At 44.5% G+C, this 23,567-nt stretch overlaps 1 protein-coding gene across 2 annotated transcripts in view; it reads left to right on the forward strand.

Annotated features, from left to right (window-relative positions):
• Positions 1 to 23,567, forward strand: part of dnajc24 (DnaJ (Hsp40) homolog, subfamily C, member 24) — a 102,072-nt gene that overhangs the window by 76,750 nt on the left and 1,755 nt on the right. For both annotated transcript variants that reach the window (XM_078549416.1, XM_078549417.1), the window contains exon 5: positions 21,228 to 21,296. In XM_078549416.1, the coding sequence (XP_078405542.1) occupies positions 21,228 to 21,296 (69 nt within the window). The remainder of the gene's footprint in view (positions 1 to 21,227; positions 21,297 to 23,567) is intronic.

The following is a 23,567-nucleotide window of genomic DNA, read 5'->3' on the forward strand; positions in this document are numbered from 1 at the left end:
TATTCAAATGAAGAAATTTATCCATCAGTGAAACGATAGCTCTTTCCAAATCTCCAAGCTTATGGGCTGGAATTTTACATGTCCTCTACCCCCACCCATCCCCGCCACCCCCCGCTACCATTGATTGTGTTGGCAGGTGGTGGAGGTAGGGAAATAAAATTGAGCACCATGAAAACAGTGCTATGCATGTCAGCTACCTGCTGCAGCTGGAATTTTACCTGCAGAGGGGCAAGCATCAGGTGGCCCAATCAATTAATAGCTACTTGAGGGCCTCCTGCCACCCTGCTAGCATTTTACCCATGGTGGCAGGTGCCAGGCCTCATTGTGGTAGGCAGGAATATCCCGGAGGTTCCTTCTGATTGGGCACCCTATGCCCAAGGGCACTATTCCCTCCCACGCTCTGACAAACCTGCCCCCCCCCCCCCCCCCCCCAGCTTGCGCGACCCCACAACATACCCTTCTGGTCCCAGTGAAACCCCAGACATACCTTTAAGCCTGTGTCCATGGTGTTTCTTCCAGGTGTGGTCTCACCAAGGCCCTGTATAACTGCAGCAAGACACCCCTGCTCCTGCACTCGAATCCTCTTGCTATGAAGGCCAACATACTATTAGCCTTCTTTACCACCTGCTGCACCTGCATGCTTACCTTCAGCGACTGGTGTACAAGGACACCCAGGTCTCGTTGCACATTCCCCTCTCTCAATTTATAGCCATACAGATAATAATCTGCCTTCCTGTTTTTGCTACCAAAGTGGATAACCTCACATTTATCCACATTATACTGCATCTGCCATGCACTTGCCCACTCACTCAGCTTATCCATATCACACTGAAGAATCTCTGCATCCTCCTCACAGCTCACCCAGCTTTTTGTCATATGCAAATTTGGAGATATTACAGTTAGTTCCCTCATCTAAATCATTAATATACATTGTGAATAGCTAGAATTCCCAATTGCTCCTGAAGCAAAAACTCTACCCTATTTATGTTATTAACTATAATTTATATTCATGTTCTAATTTGAAATATTTGAAGTCTGAGAAAATCCAAATGTCACTGGGGATTACCTGTGGTAGGTCCAACAGTGGCCACCTCTCCCGGTGGCACAGCTGAACTGGAGAGCTGCCAGCCATCTGATTGGCGGACAGCTCTCAGAATTGGGACTTCTTCCCCGATGGAGGACCTGAATCAATTAGCTCCCTTTGGAGCAACCCAGCCAAGCAGAGGCAGGCTCACCTCCAACTTTTCAACTGGGGGCCAGGTAGTCCCTGTGTAAAATTCCAGCAATGAAATTTAGATGGGAGAGACCAGTAAATTTGAGCACTAAAGAGATTTTATTGATTGGGTTTTGTGGGCTGTTCTATAGTGTGATGGTCAAGCAGTGAACAATGTAAATATAGCTTTATTCAACGTTTTATTCAAAGATATTTTATTCCAGGAAGTCTCCAATTAACTCGTTCTAGAAAATCTCCAATAACTTGTTCATAATAACTATTTGCCACCATGGTACTTGGTAACATAACTACATATCACTTTAGCTCGAGTTGTGCTGCGTAAGATGATGGATATGTGGAGACTGTTTTTGTTATGTTGTTCCTTCGCACTCCAACAAATTCCTAATCAGTTTGAAGTATCAAAACTTGTTTTTCTTGTTTGACTTCTGTGTAATTTTAACATTTTCTGATTTTTGTCTCCAATTTCCACCATTTGCAGTGTGTGTTGCCTTTTATTAATGCACCATGTTCAGGTTTCATTATGCAAGAATTTTTTTCATGTAATAGACTGTCATGTAGAGAGAATAGGTAGGAGTGTACTTCAGATTAACAATACAACTAATTATTTTATGACTGCTTTCAGAGTGGTGATAAGGAGTGCAGTATCTCACTGTTGAATTGTGGTGCATTAGTAAGTCAATTCAGGTGCACTAGAAGAGTTTGAGACATGTCAAAAATCAGTTCAGTTATTAAAGTGCTCTGGAGAGTCACTCTAACATTTGTCAAATTAATAATTGCGCCTCTTAAAATATTGAGACACATTGGAATGATCTTAACTGATCGTGCACATTCCAGGAAGCCTTCAATTATTGAACCTACCTTCTGGATTAATTCTTGACTGACCAGAAACAATGTGATGTGTTAATCAGAAGATTGTGAGCTCAGGCCCCACTCCAAAGACTTGCAGTACTGAGGGAGTGGTGCACTGTTGGAGGTGCCATCTTTTGTGTGATATTTTAAACCAAGGTTCCATCCGTTCCCTGAGTTGGGCGTGAAAGATCCCAAGGCACTACTTTGAAGAAGACCAGGGGAGTTTTCCCTGCCAATATTTATTTATCATCCTTCAACCAACACCACTAAAACAGATTATCTTGTTATTCTCACATTGCAGTTTATGGGAGTTTGCTGTGTACAAATTGGTTGTCAAATTCCTACATCACAGCAGTGACAGCATTCAAAAGCACTTAATTTGCTGTAAAGCACTTCTGGATGCCCTGAGGTTGTGAAAGACACCATATAAATGCAACTATTTCTTTCTTTAATATAATAACCTGATGAAAAGACTCTCGAGCTTTGCTCTTGCAGAGGAGTGTCTAGAGTGTGTTCAAGAAAATTTTCTACATCACTGTGTTTCCAGTCCAACAAGCAGAGAGGCATTATTGGATCTCATTCTGGTGAATGACATGGGATAAGTGCATCAAGTGTTAGTAGGGGAACATTTAGGGGACAGTGATCATGGCTAACCTGAACCTTACGGTACTATAAAAAAGACAAGAAGCAATCCAGAGTAAAAATAATTAATTGGGGGAGGGCTAATTTCAGTGGGGTGAGAATGTATCTGACTCAGGTAAATTGGAATCAAAGATTGGCAGGCAACCTGTAAATAACCTGTAAATAAACAATGGGCTGACTTAAAGAGGAGAGAGTTAATTTGCACTCCTGGGGGAAAGGTCGGTCAACCAAAGCCTGAGCTCCATGGATGATGAATAAGAGTGTGTGAGATAGATGCCAGGTTGATAATATATTCTAGTTCTGTTGAAGAGTCATACGGACTCGAAACGTTAACTGTGTTCCTCTCCGCAGATGCTGTCAGACCTGCTGAGTTTTTCCAGGTATTTTTATTTTTGTTTTTGTTTTAGATTTCCAGTATCCGCAGTTTTTTGCTTTTATGATAATATATTCTGTTCCTTCACTGTTGCTGGGCCAAAATCCTGGAACTCCCTTCCTAGCGGCACTGTGGGTGTACCTACACCACATGGACTGCAGCAGTTCAAGGAGGCGGCTCACCACCACCTTCTCAAGGGCATAATGGTGAACGTTTGTTTTCTGGAATGGAGGAAGGTATATAGTGGGGTTTCACAGGGGTCAGCATTAGGACCACTACTTTTCTTGATCTATATTAATGACCTAGACTTGGATGTACAAGGCACAACTTCAAAATTTGCGGATGACACAAAATTGGAACTGTGGGGAGGACGAAGAGCCAATGGCATCCAGAATTGCTGAGAACACCAAGGATGATGGTGTGTTACTGACTTATGACCCTTCTCAACCTCATCTTGCTGTCAGGCATGATGAGAAAGCTGCAGATGGTGTCAACATGGACCTCTTGCTTTCCACCCTACTCCCCTTCTTAGTTCCTACTTTCAGACACCCAAGAACTGTTCCTTCCTCGACCACAACAGCCCAAGAAGGAAAGAGAGAGGGAGCAACATAACATCAGCGATGAAGCGGCCACACCACTTAATTTGACACTCTGATACTGAACCACCAGCTCGGTTAGTGGCACTGCATGTACCTTAAAAGCTGGTAAAAGAGTCAGGATCTGCAAGTGGTGAGTCACTGAGTACAAGTGACTGAGCCATGTCAGTGAGAAAGGATGGTTCTTGCGCCAATTCAGCAGACAGCAAGGTCACAGATGAGTCCTGCAGCAGGCAACTTGGATGGGGTGGCATACAGAAGAGTGCTGATGGGCATGTGCGAGACACTGGGTGAATGCATCAGAAAACCTGTCAGACAGCTTGCTGTCACCCTCAAGGAGCAAGGAGGAGTTTGGTTCCAATTAGGCAGAGGCATCGAGGACAACGCAACTGCAGCCCCCATACCTGTTGCATCCTTTGTGCGATCAGATCACCAAATTCTCTGCCCTCCCTGTGAGGATGCAACCATGCTCCCTGCCAGATCCAAGAACTCCACACAACATGTCCAAAAACACTCAGAGATGTTACAATAGTGGCAGTTGTTCAAAATTACCTTATCTGCAAGTTGGGTGCCTGATCCTTTAAATAATGCAAGTGCTGGTCCCCTCTTGCAGTTGAGTGCTTCTTCATTTGTGAGTGACAAGTGTATTTGCTCCAAATTTGGAAGTTGGGTGTCACAGCAGCTGGTGGGGCTGAGTGGCGTCATGGTAGCACGACTTTACATGCTTCTGGTGCTTACAGGTTTGCCCACAAAAATACCCTCCTCATCACGGAGCACTGTAGGGAGAGTTATTTAGCTACTCTGGTCAAATAAATAGTGTAAAGGCAGCCCACACTTTGCCAGCATGTCAGATCTGTGGCTTGGAATTTGCACCTTTTGCAGGGAATGCAGAACCTGGAAAGCTAATCTTGGATTTGAGTCTGAACTGGTTAATCCTTTTACAAAACACTATCAAACAAATTGAGGATCTAGATTGCCATGTGCAAAAGACCATGGATGCAGAATCAACTGAAGTATTGATGAGGGAAATGGTACCCAGGGAAGTGATATTGAGAAAAGACAGCAAATTGGAAATAAAATGATGCGGCTGACAAACTGCCTACTCCATTGTTTATTTGGAAGATTACACCCAGGAACATTCCTATTTAACCACCATCCCTTCCAATTTAAGTCTCTCTAAGATTAATCATTTGTTGAAGAATTTCACAAGCAGGGAGAATAAAAAAGCAGAGTATTAATAAACAGAGAATAGCTGCAGAATTCCGAGGTGCAGAGCGATCCAGGTGTTCTAGTGCATGAGTCACAAAAAGTTAGTAGGCAGGTGCAGCAAGTAATTAAGGCTAATGGAGTGTTATCCTTTATTACGAGAGGAATTGAACAGAAAAGTAAGGATGTTATGCTTCAGTTATACAGGGCATTGGTGAGACCACTTCTCGAATACTGTGTGCAGTTTTGGTCTCCTTATTTAAGGAAGGATGTCAATGCATTGGAGGTGGTTCAAAGGATGCTTACTAGATTGATACCTGAAATGAGTGGGTTGTCTTATGAGGAAAGGTTAGACAGACTGGGATGTTTCCACTGGAGTTTAGAAGTGCGGGGGTGACTTGATTGAAGTATATAAGACCCTGAATGGTATTGACAAGGTGGACGTGGAAAGGATGCTTCCCCTTGTGGGTGAGTCCAGATCTGTGGGGGCACTGTTTTAAAATTAGGGGTTGTCCTTTTGGGACAGAGATGCGGAGAATTTTTTTCTGAGGGTTGTGCGACTTTGGACTTTGTGCCTCTGAAGGTGGTGGAGGCGGGGTCATTGAATATTTTAACATTTTTACAGCAGAGGGAGATAGATTCTTGTTAGGCAAGGGGATCAAAGGTTATTGGAGGTTGATGGGAATGTGAAATTTGAAACACAAACCGATCAGCCATGATTTTGTTGAATGGCAGAGCAGGCTCAAGGGGCTGAATGGCCCACTTCTGCTGCCATTCCTTATGTTTGCAAGTTTCTTCACTGAATTGCCTGAGTAATTTTAAAATCTTGCAAGTTCCATTTAATCCCTGTTTATCCTTCATGAGGCTCCTATGAATTTAGTCAAAACACTTGTATAGTTTTGTTAACAAAAAGCTTTGTTGTTTGCATATTGTGGATATTGTAGAATACAATTAGCAAAAAGAACCAAAGGGGAAATGAGGAGACAGGTTTTTTTTACACATGGAGTTATGATGATCAGAAATGATGCTACCTGGATGGGTGGTAAAAGCAGATTCAAGAGTGACTTTCAAAGGGGAGTTGGATAAATACTTGAAGGAGAAAAATATTCATGGCTGTGGGGAGTTGCAGGGAAGTGGAACTAATTGGGTAGCTTTTACAAAAAGCAGGCATGATGGGCTGAATGACCTGCTTCTGTGTTGTATGATTCTCTGAGCATCTATATTAATTGTAATGTTTAATAGGTTTTGAACATGACCTTAAATGTGACTTTTTTTTAAAAAAATGCAAAACAGATCATTGCTTTGTTCGTTTAATTTGCTGGTCGCCTTTTAAACTGGGGAAGGAAGCTTGACTTTCACATTCTAATGCTAGGTTTTTGGCTGCACTGCATACTGAACCTCGGGCTATATCATTTGTGTGTCACTAGAGATTAATGATAACAAGTCATTGTCGTACTTGTGGCCCTGGATTTTCCTTCAGGACTTTTGACCAGAGGTACATCAATACCTTGCTATTTTTCTTCAAAGACTCCAGTTACTCAAATTAGATGTGTACAAGCGGATAAAAGTGTTCTCTAGTGGTTTTAAAATATGTTCGTAAAGCTATATACCCAGTCTCTTATGTGGGATGAATCCATGATCAGGCACTCCCAGCCAGGAAGCATTTTTCTTGGGAAGCACATTTTTGCACATTTTAGTGAGTGGGAGGGAAATTGCAGGTGTGCAGCTAGTGAATTTCTGTTCCATTAATTTCAGCGGACAGGAATTCTTGGGCCATGCACTTGTGATTTCTTTTTTTGAGGGAAACTTCCTGCAGATGCTTCAGCGTGAAATTTTCAATTGAATCCCCAGCTTTTTGGGGGAAAAGAGTTCCAGATTACCACTGCCCCCTGTGAGGAAATGCCTATATGTCTCGGTTGGGTCCTTCGGCAATTGGCTGCTTTGAGATCCAGGAAAGCAATTTGAGCCCTTCCCCTCCATCCTATTTCTCCACGCAGGAAGCAGGGGTTAGGGGGTGGGGGAGAGGAAGCCACTGGCCGTCCTGTTCCTGGTGCCGGGTCACAGCATGGCTGAACTCAGGCAAACAACTGATGTGCAACTTTGTTACTCCATGGGGTATAGCTCCTTGGGACAATGATGCTGTGGGCCTGTGTTTTCCAGTACTTTTTAAAATTTTTGGTCTAAGGTGACTGTCAGGTGCCCTGTTTTTTTTCAAACTTATTTCCAGGTGCTTCCTCAGCATGTTGCTACCATAGTCTCATTCTATTATCCCACAGTCCCCTTGTCAGGTGTAGTTTTTCAACTATTCAACGTGGAAAATTTGTTCAAAGCCACAAACGGGGCTGCACCCTACCGTCTCCCATATTTCCCCCTTGATAAAGAAGCATAGGCCCAGATTTCCGTCCGCTGGTTGGGTGTGCAGAGTTGGGAGAACTCCCAGCTCCGTGAACCCCACCTTTAGAAATGGCTGCCCAGACATCGGATTTTTAGTCCAGGGAAGGCGGGCTGGATTCTGGGCGACCACGGAAGAACTGAGGAGGCTGGCAGGTGCGGAGGTGGGATAGGCGGAAGGCCTACCTCGGAGATCCAACACTGTATCCGAAATTTAAAAATAAAACATGAAACACCCCTTCAGCCTTCATCCATCACCCTCCTTCATGCTCCCTATTGCCATATCCATGCCAATCCATGCCACCTCATGTCTTCTACCCCCCTATAACCCTTCATATTCCTCATGCCAACTTATGCCCCTGCACCACCCCCCATGCCCCCTCATGCCCTCCATGCTAACCTGTGCACCCCCGCCCAAGCCCCATGGCCATTTATAGCCCCTATGTCAACTCATGCCAACCACCAACCCGTGCCTCCCACCAACCACCTTTTGCTCTTACTGTGCCAACTCACCCAGTATCCACCATGGGCAGAGCTCAGGACCCATGCAGAGATGAGATAAAATAAAGTTCCAAGTGTCTATTGTAGACTTCACTATATTGAAAATACTTTCATTCATAAAAACCCATTTACTACATTTAGATTCCTTCAGCTAAATAAAGCATTATGACAACAAACATTTTATTCAAATGCATAGTCCTTTATAACAATATGCATTGGAATTCATAGTCCAACATCACAGAGTATATAACCACCTGTAGCTGTCAATCAAACTGAAATGCCAGGCACCCTACCATGATAATGCATGGTTATGAAATTAGTCATGGAGCAATGATCCAGTAATGGATGTCCTCGGCTTTTGTCCACAGACAGTGAAATAGCAAGTATATATTTTTTAACATTCCAGGTATTTTTTCCCCCCAAAGATTTAAAGGGCAGGACTTTTAAATGCCTTGACACTTTTGACAGGTGCTTCTGACAGCTTTGACAGTTGATATTGACTGGTCTGTTGACCGTTTCAATGAGCTTGGCAGTAATGCTCTTTTTATGCACATTTATGCCTACCTTTAACAATTCCAAAGGGCACCTTATTTCCCCCAAAGATGCCCTGGGACCAGATCCAAAGGGGTACCTTACCTCTCCAAAGGGGTACCCTGGCTATCAAAACAAATCCATAAATTTCAGATCTGCTCTTACCAGGTCTAATCTGCACACTTTGGGTTTCACACTCCAAGGCTACCAAAATCCCACTTGAGTGGAAGCCCCTGAGGATTTAAATGGCCAGCTGCCTCCGTAAAACCTGCATGCGTGACAAGCAGCCCGCCCCTGCAAAAATGGGAATTGTCGTGTTTAGGGTTGGGACTTAAGATTTTTGGCCACTTCTGCCATTTTTACCATGAGAGGCTCTCTGTTGTGGCAAAAGCCTGGGCCACAGTTACTGCAAGTTGACTGTATTTCAAAATGGTTGCTACTATTCGAAGTCCTGCTCGGGGGACATTTGCAAACCTTAAGAGTGACATCGCACGAATGATGTAACGTCTGTGTCCAAGCATTAATGACGGATATATGTGCTAGATCTGAACCTGTTCTTTTTGGATCCTAGGCATAACTGAGTAAGGCTAAACACCTTACCCTGCAATTTTATGCTTCCGTTTTTTGGCATTTGAAACTTCAAATGTAGTTTGGAAAATTCCCACTGCATAACTGCCTCCAACTTCATATAAAAATTTCTAGGCTAGTTATGTTCAATGTATGACCTGTGAAAGATTAATACAGAAGCCATGTATTAAAGCAACATTGACTTTCTGCTCTTAAGAAGAGTCATACGGACTCGAAACGTTAACTCTGTTTTTCTCTCCACAGATGCTGTTAGACCTGCTGAGTTTATCCAGCATTTTCTGTTTTTGTTAACTTTCAGCTCTCTGTCTGTTGAAATTGTGTTTTGCTATAATTTAATACTGTCTGATAAAAATTACTAATAAAGGGGAAATTATTCTGAGCAATTGCTTACTTCCCCCATGTCTCTGAGGTATAGCATCTGTTTAAAATGTTGAATGGAGGGCAACCAACTCTGCACAAAAAGAGAACATTCTGGAAAAATGCTGCACGTCAGTCAGCATAAAAAGAAAAAGCAAGTTATGCTATTTCAAGTCTGAAAGGTATGCACCCAAAACACCAGAGCCTTCCCTATTCTCTTTACAGATGCTGACTAACCATCATTTTCTGGTCTTATTTCACATTTCCAATTTTCCCTTCATATTTGTTAGTGTGACCTTTCATGGCATAGAACCAGTTATCTTGGCGTCCAGTGTGCAGTAGAGGGTTAACTTTGCTGACAATTTGCAAGTACGAGGTTCAAAATCTAAATCTGGGGAAAAGGTGCTGTTTATCACCATTTATTTAGGCCTATAAATGCATAATATATGAACAAAAACTGTAGCACTTAGTGCCAGCACCAATTGTGTACAGTTAGTTGAACTGTCAATTCTGTTGCATAATGATCTCCAAAATACAGTCTGCATTCAACAGGAATAGTTGCAAAGGGAACTAGATTATATAGAATTTTAGTTTTGTAAATATTTCTGAGCAAAGTCTCAGCTGTCAAAGAATGTTAGGGCGGAATTGTTCCAGAAATCAGCAAAGTCGGATACCGGGTGGGGAAATCGACATGTGATCCGCCGACGGCAGTGGCGGCTTTTTCCACCGTATCGTGCACCACCTTGTTTAAAAAATTGAGGGGCATGGGTTTTACCTCAGATCGCTGGTGGGGCTGCCTCTGCTTCCCTTGCCCCGCTGTGACCTCCGGTCTTCAGTTAGCTGGGCGCCGTATTTAAAGGCTGCCCCTGCACAGAGCTAGCACTCTTCAAGGGATAAGAAGCTGCTGGGAACTGATGCCTGCCAAAGGGAGGAAACATGTGCCCCCAGATTTATCAACGGTTCCCTCGAGCTCCCACTGGATGCAGTGGAGACCCGCAGCGAAGTCCTCTATCCTTGCTCTGGGAGAAGAACCTCATCCAAGGTGACAAATCCAGCGTAGGAAGCAGTGGCAGTGGTGGTCAGCACCAATGTCCTCCAAAAGAGGGCAGCCACCGAGTGCTGAAAGAGGATGAATGATCTCCATTCCGCCAGGTTAAGTCATTCTTCTCATCACTCTCAACTCTCTCACTCACAAACCCATCACATTCACAGGGATCTCACTCACTGCCAGTTCAAGGGACATCACCAGTCACTCTCTCACGCCCTGCATTTGCCCTGCAGATCATGTTCTCATCCCGTCCTTGGCACCACTCAGCACCCACACATGCCAGGCATCCTTCTCAGCTGGCTGACAGGCATCCTGCTTACACTCTTTCCATCTGTATTCATGCAGGGCAAACTGGCACACAACAAAAGGGAGAGGTCGCAGACTGGTGGAGGAATGCCTGACATCAAGGTCCTCACAGACTTTGAAAATAAAGCCATCCAGCAGGCTGACGACGATGTGGACTGTTCTGTGGTGACTGTGAAGTCGGTGGCACTCAACCATGTGAGGATCCAGCAGTGCAACATCCATCTGGAAAGCATGTTGTGAGTGTTCCCCTGTTCCACAGTCCCCGCCATGCACTAATTATCTCTCCTTGCTTTTGCAGGCACATCTGGGAAGCAGCCGAGGGGGTCCACAAGCCAGGCCCTTGACTACAGCCCAAGAGAGAGGAATCGACAGACACCGAAACTGAAGACCCATCACAGTGCTCATCCACACCCTTCACCAGTGCAGAGTCACACACCATGGTGGGACCTAGTTCTAGAGTAGCCTTAGGGTCACAATCTGGTGAGCAAATTGCACTGTCTGATCCACAGCAGGTGGAGACAGGTACTTCCCAGGTTGCTGGCACTCGGAGGACTACTGGAGGCCTGAAATCTGCTCAGTCTGAGTCAGATGAGGACCCTCTGGATTTGGTCATACCTCAATTGTTGGAGCTGCAAAGGCAAGCTCGGGAACATTGGGAAGGGATGTCTGCTGCACCCCTTGGATTGCAAGTCATGATGGAGGAGTCCATTCTCCTTCAGTCGGAGATGATAGTGCCAGCATGCCAATGCACCGAGGTCAACGCTGGTAGGATGGTGGCTGCCATGGAGACATTGGTCCAGGATATTGGTCCTGCACTGCTGCATGAGCTGCACTGCAACACTGAGGCACTTGCAGGCATCCATCAGTATCAATTGCAGAGGGGGGAGCGGGGCATCTGGAGCTCACTCCAGCCGCCCCATCCGTATCCCCTTTTTCTGTGACCCCAGCACCTCCAGCTCCACGGGCTGAGAATGGCGCCACAGCCACAGAGCAGGTCGCCGAAAGCAGACCGGGGCCCTTCAGGGCTTGGCCTCCAGAGGATGCCCAGCAAGGTCATCACAGACAACACGGCGTAGCAGTCAGCAGGCCACCTCCACCTCCACTGTGGATGTAGGGGAAGCACCAAGACATAGGGTTAATAAGGTCAAAAAGACCTTTTGATTCAACAAAATAAACTAAATTAACAAAATCAGGGACAAAGTAAAAGGCAGCCCCTTAAAAGGAAACTGCAAAAACAAAAGATAAGTTGCAAAGGAAACTTACCGACATTAAATCAAACTGTGATTAAAGGGGTCAGTAAAACACCCCAGTCCCCGCAGTGCCCATTGAGCATGGAAGGCCTCGACGGTGCCAGCAGACCTCTCGTGCACCCTCTCCAGGGACACCCGGCTGCAAACATAGCCACGGAAGAGGGGCAGACAGTCGGGTCAGACAACCCCCTCGATCGCCCGCTGTCTAGACCTGCTAATGGCCAACTTGGCCAGGCCCAGGAGCAGGTTCACGAGGAGGTCCTCCTCCCTCCCAGCCCCCCTCCGCACCGGGTGCCTGTAGGTCAGGAGTGTGGGGCTGAAGTGCAAACAAAACAACAGTACAAGATTTTTCAAGAAACTAAAAACGGGGTGCAGCCTGCAACAATCAACATACATGTGGTCCACGGACTCCACAAGGACGCAAAAGATGCAGGAATCTTGGGAGTCCATGAACTGACACAACCTATGGTTGTATGGGACTGCTGCATGTAACACTCCACCCCAGGTCCCCGATGGAAAGTGGGAGGACATCCCCGTAGAGGGCCCCCCACTGGGGACCTCCACCACTGGACGGCAACATGGCACGTGCCTGGGCGGTGGGCAAGGAAGTGAAGGGTGTGCAGCAGCAGCCCATACAGGAAACCCCTCTGCGCCATACTAAAGGCCATGGAGGGCATTGCCGCGAGGCGACTCAGGTTGCAGGGCACCGGCTCCCAAGGGAAGGTTCGGGGCTTGGGGGCCAATGTGAAATTCCATCCGAATGGGTACTCAAAAAAGATGTAACTCTTTCGAGTTATCAACAGATCGCATGTAACTCTTTTGAGTACATTCACAGTTCTTGGTTTCCGGGAGTGGGACATGAACCCACAATCTTCTGACTCAAAGGTGAGGGTGCTATGAACTGAGCCACAGCTGACACCTCTCAAAAAAGATGTAGTTGCATACCATGGACACAGGTGATAATCACACATACTTAATATTGACCATTGTAAATACGCTCCCAAGAATGTCTTCTTGTCTATGGCTCCTTGTTATGATGAGCAGTGTTCATGTCAATCAGATGGGAAATCTTGCTTTCTGCACGAAATTAAGGCCAATGTTGCAATCCAGGACCTCTCCTCTGTGCAGTGTGTAACCTTTAGAGCACAGAGATTGTCCAGCTTCAAAGTCACTCTCCAGATTAGTGATGCATGCACCTCCATGTGGCTTTTTGTTTGCTGCAAGAATCTCATACCCAAGAATCACTGGGTTTCATGATGTTCTCTGTGTGCTCTCAGCACCTTAGAGGCGGGACGCGCCCCCCCCCCCCCCCCCCCCCCCCCACCATCTCATCACCATTCCTGACAGGTGAAGGTGTGGTGCTGAACGGAACAGGTGATGAAGTCTGCCCAACAATCAAGTTGTCTGAAAGTCCATGTGCCTGCTGTATCTCAGCAGCATCTCCAGGATAAGAGCTTCTTCACAGAGCGTATATGCGCTGCCCTCAGCCAGACAGGTGCCAGACGTTCCCAGATGCAATGTGAAGATCTCAGGATGTCCTCACAGCATCTCGTCAACATCCTCCTGGAACCTTGTGGCAATGAGGTCCTCACGAATACACCTGCCTCGTCTGGACAGTGCAATGGCCTCAGCGCCTGCACCATTGCTTTCCAGGACCTCATTTCCTTTGGCTTCCTCCTCATCGGTGGAAGACGTGCAGCTCTTGCATCTCCTCATCATCCAGGTCCTGCCCTCTCTGCATCACCAGGTTGTGTAGCACGCATCAAACCACTATGAAGCATGACATTCTCTGGGGAGTGTACTGCAGTGCTCCACCAAATCTGTCCAAGCACAGGAACCTCATTTTCAGGATGCCTTTGATGTGCTCAACCAAACTCCAGGTTGTGACATGAACCTCGTTATACCTCCTCTCACCAGGAGTCTGAGGCCACCGCACAGGCGTCATCAGCCACGTCCTTTGTGGGTGACCCTTGTCCCCGAGGAGCCAACCCTGAATCCTGGGGTGTGGTCCCTGGACAATGTCAGATATCTGACACCTGCTGAGAATGTACAAGTCGTGGATGCTTTTGGGGTATCTTGCACACATCTGCATGATCTGTTTGTTATGGTTGCAGACCAGCTGAACATTAAGAAAGTGGAAGCTTTTGCGGTTCACATACTAGATTGCTCATTGCCAGGGATATTTAAGAGTCATGTGAGTGCAGTCAGTGACACCCTGCACCGGTGGGAATCCGGAAATCTCAGCAAATCCCAGCGCTTTTGCTTCCTGGCTTGCCTGATCACTGTCGAAGTTGACAAAGTTATGTTCCTTGGCAAAGAGGGCGTCCGTGACCTCCTGGATACATTTGTGGGTGGAGGCTTGTGAGATCCTGCAAATGTCCTCAGTGGACTCCTGGAAGGACCCACTGCTGTAGAAATCGATCGTGGTGGTAACTTTAATGGCCACTGGCAGTGGATGCCCTCTGAGTCCCTGTGGTGCCAAATCCTGCAGAAGGTGGCAAATGTGTTTGACCAGTTCCCTTGACATGTGCATGCATCAGCAACGTTGTTTCTTGGTCATTTGCAGGTAGCACATGCACCATCCATAGACCCTGGGTCTGGAGATGCACCTACGAGCGATGGCTCTGTGGGGTTCATCCTCTGCGCATGGCGGGGGCCAAGCCATCCCTTGGTCTTCAGGGTTCTGCTCCTCCCTTTGGTGAGCCAGATGCCTCCGTCACATTCTTCTCCTTCTCTCCTCTCTATGAGCAATGAGGCAGACAGCAAGATCACCAAACCCCATGTTCCTGATGATCTCCTCACTGCAGTGTCAAAGAGAGAGACTTGAGGGTCACCAATTGTCTCCTAAGGACCACTCTTGGTCAAGTCATTACCTGCTGCTGTCTCTTAAGGCCCCTTATTGCATGCTAGAGAGTCCGGGCCACCACGTGGATGCCCAGTGTTTAGTGCGCATGATGGATCACCATGCCCCCAACCAGCATCGCCCCACACCACATGACCAAGTGTCGATAGCTTTGGCCACTCTACTGCATCCTGAACTCTCATCCCAGGCTCAGGCATTGTCCTCACCTGCACTCCAAGGCTTTGCAGTTTGCTTGGAGCATGAGGCTGACTTTTCAATGTCTACTTAAACATAATGCAAGGGACTAGGAGCGCAACACTCTGTCAGTGTTCAATAGCCACCTTTCCCAAGAGGATCCTCAAGCTTGCCCAGTTGCCGAATGGTTCTGCAGCGCATAGCACTCATTCAAGTTTGAAGTGTGCGTGCGAGGGGTTAATATTAGAGGAGCAATCATTGGCACTGTCAGGTTAGTGCTACTTTGAGTGGGTACAATTGCTTGACTAGCCTGACTCCAAGCATGTCAATTGAGCTCAAGCTAAACACTCTCAGCTGTGTTTTGACATGTTTTGGCATTTACCCGGCCATTTTCTGCCCCCCGGCATGTGTTTATGTTCAAACTTCAGTCTCTGCTGCCTCCCCCTTGCACTGTTACCCTTGCCCTGAGGTTCCCTTCTCCCCCTTCCCCATCTTGTGCTGTCGCCTTTGCCCCGGCACCACAATTGAGCCACAAGAAGCCGCTGTGGAGACTTCCTGGGTGCCTCCCTCATCCCGCCCCCGGCCCCCGAATTTGCAGAGCCACTTCCTTGCATTGGGATCATTGCAAGCGCTGTGCAAAGTTGTGTGCGCTCACCTCCAAGTTTCCCTCGAAATTCAGGTTGCCGGGATTTAAAGGCGGTTATAACTCATACAGTCGTAAAATCACGCCGACGTGGGTTTTAAATTTGACGTGGGAGGATGATTCCAGTGTGTGGCACAATAATGAGATGCAAATACATTCAAATTAAGTTCCTGACGTTTGAAGGCAGGAAACGTGGCTGGCCATTGATGGGGAAGGGGACAATCGCTTCCTAGACTCACGTCGCCGAGGGCCTTCTCGCGAAATTCTACAATCTCGCACCAATCATGCCCATCACGATCGGGTATGGAAAACCCCAGCCATACATTTAAATGCCAAAATTGCAAATTATTTGTTCCAATTCCAGCTTATTTGGCATTGCTGTTGTCTGGAGTTTTTAAAAATTTGTTCATGAGATGTGGGCTTCACTGGCAAAGCCAGCATTTATTGCCCATCCCAAATTGTTCTTGAGAAACTAGTGGTGAGCCACCCTGAGCTGCTGTAATCCATGTGGTGCAGTTACATCCACAGTGCTGTTTGGGAGGGAGTTCCAGGATTATGATCCAGTGACAGTGAAGGAACAGTGATGTATTTCCAAGTCAGGATGGTGAGTTAATTGGAGTGGAACTTGCAAGTGGTGATGTTCCCATGTGGCTGCTTCCCTTGTTCTTGGTGGTAAGGTTTGTCGGTTTGGAAGATGCTGTCAAAGGAAGCAGTGATGCCAGGACCATTCTGTTACCTAATTCATGGACATTACTTTATGCTGGAGTTGTGCCTTGGATTTTAGAGCTTTAGAGATTATAAATTTTCTGCATATCTTGATGGAGCTGCCTGCTCTTTGAGAGTCTAGTCTCTTACGTGCCCTAATGCCTTACTGTTCTGCCGTTGGTGAGATACTCCTGAGACTCCAAACTCAAAGGAGCAGAGAGTTCCTTAAATTATTTATGAACAGTAACATTTTCAGAATTTGTCTTCTACTGCTAACCTCAACTTTTTATATATATGGGAAAAAATTGAAGCTTTGCTATTGAAATGGCATCTGTGTGTTGCAAATGAACGGAAGACTTGGCCTGTTATACTCAAACTGTGGATTCCTTTCAGGAGTGTGGGTAGGATGCAGACGTTAAATGATTTGCGAATTATATTATACACAGCAGCAACTTAGAAATATCCCTTATTGAAACTATAAAATATTTTAACCAACACTGAATAATGAAATAGAAAATAACTGGAAATGGGTAGAGGTTGTTAAGCGTGATTTGGGTACAACCTTTGTCAATGTTTTCTGTTTTGTTTTATTTGATTCACAATTTTCTTTGTACCTTCCATGTTTGTAACAGCTGATTCACTGTTTCTAAATTTCTACAGCTTACAGGCAACAACTAACCCAACTTTTGAATCTCCATTTGAGACCAGTTCAGTAGGTCAGCTGGTGCTAACTGACTATCTTCACTGGTGAAAGCAAAATTGGAAGTGTTGTAACAGTTAGGATAAATGTGAAGCATTGCCTTAGATTGGAAATAGAATGTTGGGATTTCTTTTTTTTCACAACCAGTGACCCTAATGAGCTAAGCAATGACAACAAAGTGCAGGTATAATATGAAAGTGCTGAGAAGTGACAGCAACTTTGTTTTGTGTCAGTTCTTAAAAAAAATTCACTGTGAATACACGTTCCCTCAGACACATTCCAGGTGTTGTCAGCCATCAAATGATCATGCGCTATTTCTTACATTACAACAATGAATACACTTCATACAGTACTTCATTGGCTGTAAAACACTTTGAGACGCCCTGTGGTTGTGAAAAGCATAATATAAATGCAAATCTTCCTTCTTTTCATTTGTGTGGCTACCAGTTACAATTATGATGTGCCTTTTAAAAATAATTCCACAATGCCAAGCACAGCGATTGAGCAGCAAAGGGAAGAGTCAGGGAAGGGTAGCTCAATGCATGTCCAAGAAGAAGCAGACTTTGAGGAGATTTTTGACAATGGGAGAGAAATAGCAATGTGTGTGGAGTGGTTTAGGTTAGGTCTACCGTTCCAAGCTGTGCCTGTTTCTGACCTTTCAACAGTACATGTTGACATCCCTACAAGCAGAGTGCACAATTCATAATTGGAGAATTTGAAACTCAACCTGTGTCAGTAACTTGGTTTGGACACTTCTAAAAAAAAAAATGCTTTCCCCTGCTCCCCTCCACCCCGAGGAAAGCAGTAGTTCAAACTTGTCAATACACATTCCAGGAACAGCACCTCATCTTTCAGTTAGGCACTTTACAGCCTTCTGGACTCCACATAGAGTCAACAATTTTAGACTGTAATCTGCCTCCATTTTGTTTCCTTTTCTTTGCATTTTTCAGTCCTCTTTCTTTTCACTTGTTTTTGCTTTTAGACGACAGCTGTTCACTAGTCTGCCATTCACATCTCCTCTGTTCCATCTTTTGTTTCTTTCCATGTCATTCCCTTTGACTCTGCCCCACCAATTCTTTTGTCATTTAATGTCTCCTGCCTTCTGCCCTATCGCAAACCTTACCTATTGTTCTTTTTCTACCCTCCCCATTTGACGGACTTAAAAATTTCACTTCATTACTCCTCCAGATCTTAGGAAAGGTCATCGCTCTGAAAAATTAACTCCATTTTTCTCTCTCCACAGATGCTGCCAAGACCTGCTGAGTATTTCCAGCATTTTCTGTTTTTATTTGAGCTCCAATTTGTCCCTTATGCTTCAGTATGGAGCCACAATCACTGAAGCCTTTGTAGCCAAAGGAATGTGGTGGAGGGCTTGATGCAAATAAGGCCCGTGTAGAATGAACAGGTGATGCTTGCTTGATATGTATCAAAGAGTACATCATCCTTTAGATAAAGTTGTTGCTGCTATTTATTGCTCTTCACAATCTGAACCGCTCAGCAGCCCAGCCGCCGCCTCGTGTTTTTAAACATTAAATCATTGTTTCTAGCCTCTGCAACAAATGTAGAAACTTCCTTTTGATTCACCAGAATAAAGCTTGAAGAACGTTTTTTCCCAGTTGTTGAAAGAAATGACCAGAAAAGGATTGTAATTTTACACTAGTAATGTAACAAAGTATTGATAGCGCAATGGTTTGATGTGAAATACACCATTGGACAAGTAATGCCGTTTTCACGATGCTGAGAATAACAGGTGTCAGACAGATCAGAAAGGTGGAATACAAGACGGCTCACATCACAAAACCATGTCTACCATGCCTGATCGTATTATGATTCTCTTAAATCCTGCTACTCCCTCCTTAATAATGGATTCCAGCATTTTCCCAATGGCAAATATTGGGTTAACCGGCCTATAGTTTCCTGCTCTCTGTCTCCCCCCTTTCTTGAATAATGGTGTTACATTTTGGTTTTCCAATCTACTGGGACATTTCCAGAATCTAGGGAATTTGGAAGATTGGAGCCAATGCATCTGCAGTCACTTCCTTTAAGGCCCTTGAATGGTGTTGAGCTTCTTGAGTTGCACTTATCCAGGCAAGTGGAGAGTATTTTATCACACTCCTGACTTGTACTTTTTGGGTGATGAAAAGGCTTTAGGAAGTCAGGAGGAGTTACTTGCTGCAGAATTCCCAGCCTCTGACCTAACTTTGTAGTCACAGTGTTTATGTGGCTAGTTCAGTTCAGTTTCTGGTCAGTGGTGACCCCCAGGATATTGATGGTAGGGGTTTAAGCAGCTCACCACCACCTTCTCAAGGGCAACTAGGGATAGGCAATAAATGCTGGCCCAGCCAGCGAAGCCCACACCCCATTAATGAATAAAAAATAAATAAAATAATGCCGTTGAATATCAAGAGAAAATGATTAGATTCTCTCTTGTTGGAGATGGTCATGGCCTTACACTTGCTTGGCATGAATGTCACTTGCCACTTAGCAGTCAAGTCTGAATGCTGTCTTGCTGCATGTGGAATGGAGTGCTTCAGTATCTGAGGAGTTGTGAATGGTACTGAACATTGTGCAATCATCAGTGAACGTCGCCACCTCTGACTTTATCATGGAGGAAAGGTCATTGATGAAGTAGCTGAAGATGGTTGAGCCTAGGATACTACCTTGAGGAACTCCTGCAGAGATGTCCTGATGTTGAGATGATTGGCCTCCAGCAACCAAACCTTTGTGTTACGTATGACTCCAAACAGTGAGAGTTTCCCCCTGATTCCTATTAACCAGTTTTGCTCGAGTTCCTTCACACCAGACTCAGTCGAATGCTGCCTTGATGTCAAGGGCCATCACTCTCAGCTCACCTCAAGGAATTTGGCCTACTGCGGCATAACCAATTTGTGACTCTTTCACTTTCAGGGGGATTTGAGTCAGTTTTGAGGCCCGACATTGTACCAATGGCAGTTTGCAGTACAATTAATGTCTGTCCTGGTGATGCCGAAATTCTCCTGTTGATCTCTTAAGATAGAACTATTTTGATATCATTGGTGTTTTTAAAACCAATAAAATTACAAAGCGTAATGCAGTTAAAACAACACCCTTGGCCAGACTGTTCCTCCGCTGTACGATGTATTCTAAAATATTCATTTCTCTCTCTCTCTCTCCTGTTCTGAAATCATTAACCTTTAAGCTAGCCTAATATTAACACTTGCAGCAGGAAGTGATCTTATCGAATTAAACTCTAGGGAGGTTACAACATTAGGAATGTACAAATTCACACCTTTGCATTAATTAACAGTTTCCAATCTAGACCCTGTTCCACATTTACTAAGAAGAATTTGAGTGCTTGCCTAAGTGCTCACTGTATGATTAATATGCACATTTAAAGACTGATAAAATATACAATAAAATCTTAGCAAATGTTAGCATACCTAATGTGTAATTTGTGAAGATCAGCTAATTGATTTGAAGGACTTTAAGTAGGAAATATGTTATAAGATGTCTGATTTTAGAGAAACCTTATTTAAAATCCATGTGGATGTTTCATTTCTAGGTAGTGCAGGCAGGATAGATAGCCTATTGTTTAATTCCATTTGTGATAAATATAAGTTAATTAGCACACGGAAAAGCTCCTTCTTCTTGAAGATCAAGTACAATAACAGGCAATAGTGAGCTCTAGTCTATCCTTCATTCAGCTGATCCATATTGAACATGCCAATCTGTGTAATGGCACATAGTGCTAGTCTACTTTTAATTAGATTGAACAGGCTTAGGTTTTTTCTCTAGAAAATGGAAGGCTGAGGGGGTGACCTGATAGAGGAAAGGGTTTGCTAGGGTAGATGTAGAAAAGATGTTTCCACTTGTAGGGGAACCAAAACTAGAAGTCATACATATAAAATATCCACAAATAAATCCAATAGGGAATTCAGAAGAAACTTCTTTGCCCAGAGAGTGGTTAGCGTGTGGAACACCGTACCACTAGAGGTAGTTGAGATGAATGGCATAGATACATTTAAGTGGAAGCTACATGAATACATGAGGGACAAAGAAGAAGTAGGACATGTTGAGAGGATTGAAGGGGCTCATGTGGAGCATAAATTTTGACATGGACCAGTGAGCTGAGTGGCCTGTTTTTGGGCTGTGCATTCTATGCAATGAGGAAAAATATCTTAGGAACTTAGGGAAAATTAATTATTTGAAAATGTGGATTGGCACCATTTCTGCAAAATTAACCATTACTGGCCCTTGATAAAATGAACTGCTCTTTGTTGTTATGTTTCAGAAGTGGCCATGACACAGAATTGGCCAGTTGATGCTCAAGTCCCTTTGGAAGACATGAATTGGATTGAAGGTAAGGATTAATGCCAGTGTATCTAGAATAATAACTGAAGGTAGAAAGGTTCTGAAACTATTTGCATAGGTGGCAATGGATTTCAGTTTTATCAGTCAGTAGCACTGTTGCTCCTGGGTCAGGTTTGTGAGTTGCAGATTGAGTGCACAATCTAGGCTGACAGTTCAGTGCAGTACTGAGGAAGTGCTGCGTTGTCTGAGGTGCCTTTCCTTAAGATGGGACATGCTGATGGTTCAGGTGGGCTTTTTAAGATTCATTGCTAGAGGAGTAAGTTGTCTGTGTCCTGGTTAATGTTCTTGGACTCAAACAACAACAAAAAGAGCAGATTAACTGATTGCTTATTTCATGACTGTTGTGGCTTCTTGATAGCTGAAAAATGGCTGCTACACAAACAGCAATAACTATACAAAATCAGCAGTTCAATGGGGTGCGGGCTTTCGGAAGTTTTAGGGATGTTTAAAAAGGACACTCTAAAAACAAGTTACTCTGTGGATGTTTGTGTGATGCAATATTTTAAAAGCAACTGGACTTGATTGCTTAAACACAATCCAAGAGGAGGGCATGGGAAGGGGAGGTGGTTTTGATGGCAAAGTGGGTTGGATACTGGCTTTGTATCTACCTCTGTGAAAGTTCCCTCTGCTGACTGTAAGGGTTCAATGTGAAATGGGTTTGGCCAGTATCTGTTTACTTGTCTGCAGCAACAACTTGTATTTATATAGTTAGTGCTCTAAAAAATGAAAAATAGGAAAAGAGTTGCACTTATACAGCACTTTTCACAATCTCAAGACATCTCAAAATGCTTTACAGCTAATGAAGTACTTTTGAAGTGTAGTCATTATTGTAATGCAGGAAAACATCCCAAGGTGTTTTACAGGAACATTATTAAACAAAATGTGACACCAAGCCACATGAAATAGTAGGATGGGTGACCAAAGGTTTGGTCAAAGAGGTGTGTGGAAGAGATAGACAGCACAAAACTGCTTGTAGTTCAGCACTAATGCTCCTCAGATTAGGCTACATGTGATTGGTATAGGAAATGCAGAAATGCCACAGTGCCATGGAGAGAGCTGTACTGAAATTAGGGTTGGACCAACCTTCCGTCTAGTCTGTGCTCTACCTGACCGAGTGTTTGGGCTGATGTTGGCTATTCCAATGCCTAGCACGGACATCTCTCATTGCGATGAGCAGAAAAAATGCAGGGATAAATTTAATGGACAGCGAATATGTATTGTGGAATGAGACTGCCTTTTTTGGTTTCTTGTGCCACTAATTCAACCCCTGTGTATGGTGTGGTCCTAAAATTTGCCGATGCTGCACTGAATAAGTTCATAAGAGCATTACAAGTTCACTAGTCTTCCACTTGTCACTCTCTGTCACATTAACTGTGCTCACCATAATTCAACCTGGAACTCGTTATGTAATAATTCAGGGGTGGAGAAGGTGCCAACTTTTAGCAGAGAGGTTTATTTGTATTGGAGTGTGTTACTCCAAAAGCTTACATTAATAAAGCACCTTTTAATATTCAAAATATCCCAAGACCCTTTAATAAGAGCCAGAGAAACAATAACCCAGTGTACACATGACCAAAAGCGTGGGCAAAAGGATATGTTTTGGGCATGTTTTGTAAGGTGGAGAGGCTTGGGGCATGTTTTGTAGGGTGGAGAGGCTTGAGGAGGAAGTTTTAGAAAGTAAATCCAAGATGCTGATGATGAGATGGAGAGGTGGATTGCACAGAAGATCGATCAGAGAATTGAAGGATGGGGGAAGGAGATTACGGATATAGGGTACAGCGAGGCCATTTATTTCATTTGGTGTGTAGGTTATCGCTTATTTGACTGTGCTTTGGAAAGTAAACAAAAGAACTGAACTGCATTCATTATTCCTAATAGTAATGTTAGTTTGAAAGGCACAAAGGTTTTGCATTATCAATATTCTCTTCCAACAATGCAAAGTTTGCTTGCATTGGTTTCTTGGGTTATTGATGTTGGAAATGCAGAGATCTGAGAAGTAATTTTTGATCTTTTTACTTGAGTTAGTGAAAACACTACTCCCTCTTTAGCAGTCCCTTGAAGTGAGGAGGATGCTTGCCACGGAGCCCGTTTCAAGGTCTTGTGTGGGGAGTCATTTAATGTGGGCATGCTGTTGCACAGCAACTGCCATAGTTCTGGCTGACCAGGAAACTCTCCTATTCTTACTGCCTACCATAGGCGTATCAGAAGAATGTGCAGGTTGACTATCAACATGCTTGGTCATGCCATGCACACACCTTCC

The sequence above is a fragment of the Cetorhinus maximus genome, chromosome 9, assembly GCF_964194155.1.
Source record: "Cetorhinus maximus chromosome 9, sCetMax3.hap1.1, whole genome shotgun sequence".
NCBI classification, from domain to species: Eukaryota; Metazoa; Chordata; class Chondrichthyes; order Lamniformes; family Cetorhinidae; genus Cetorhinus; species Cetorhinus maximus.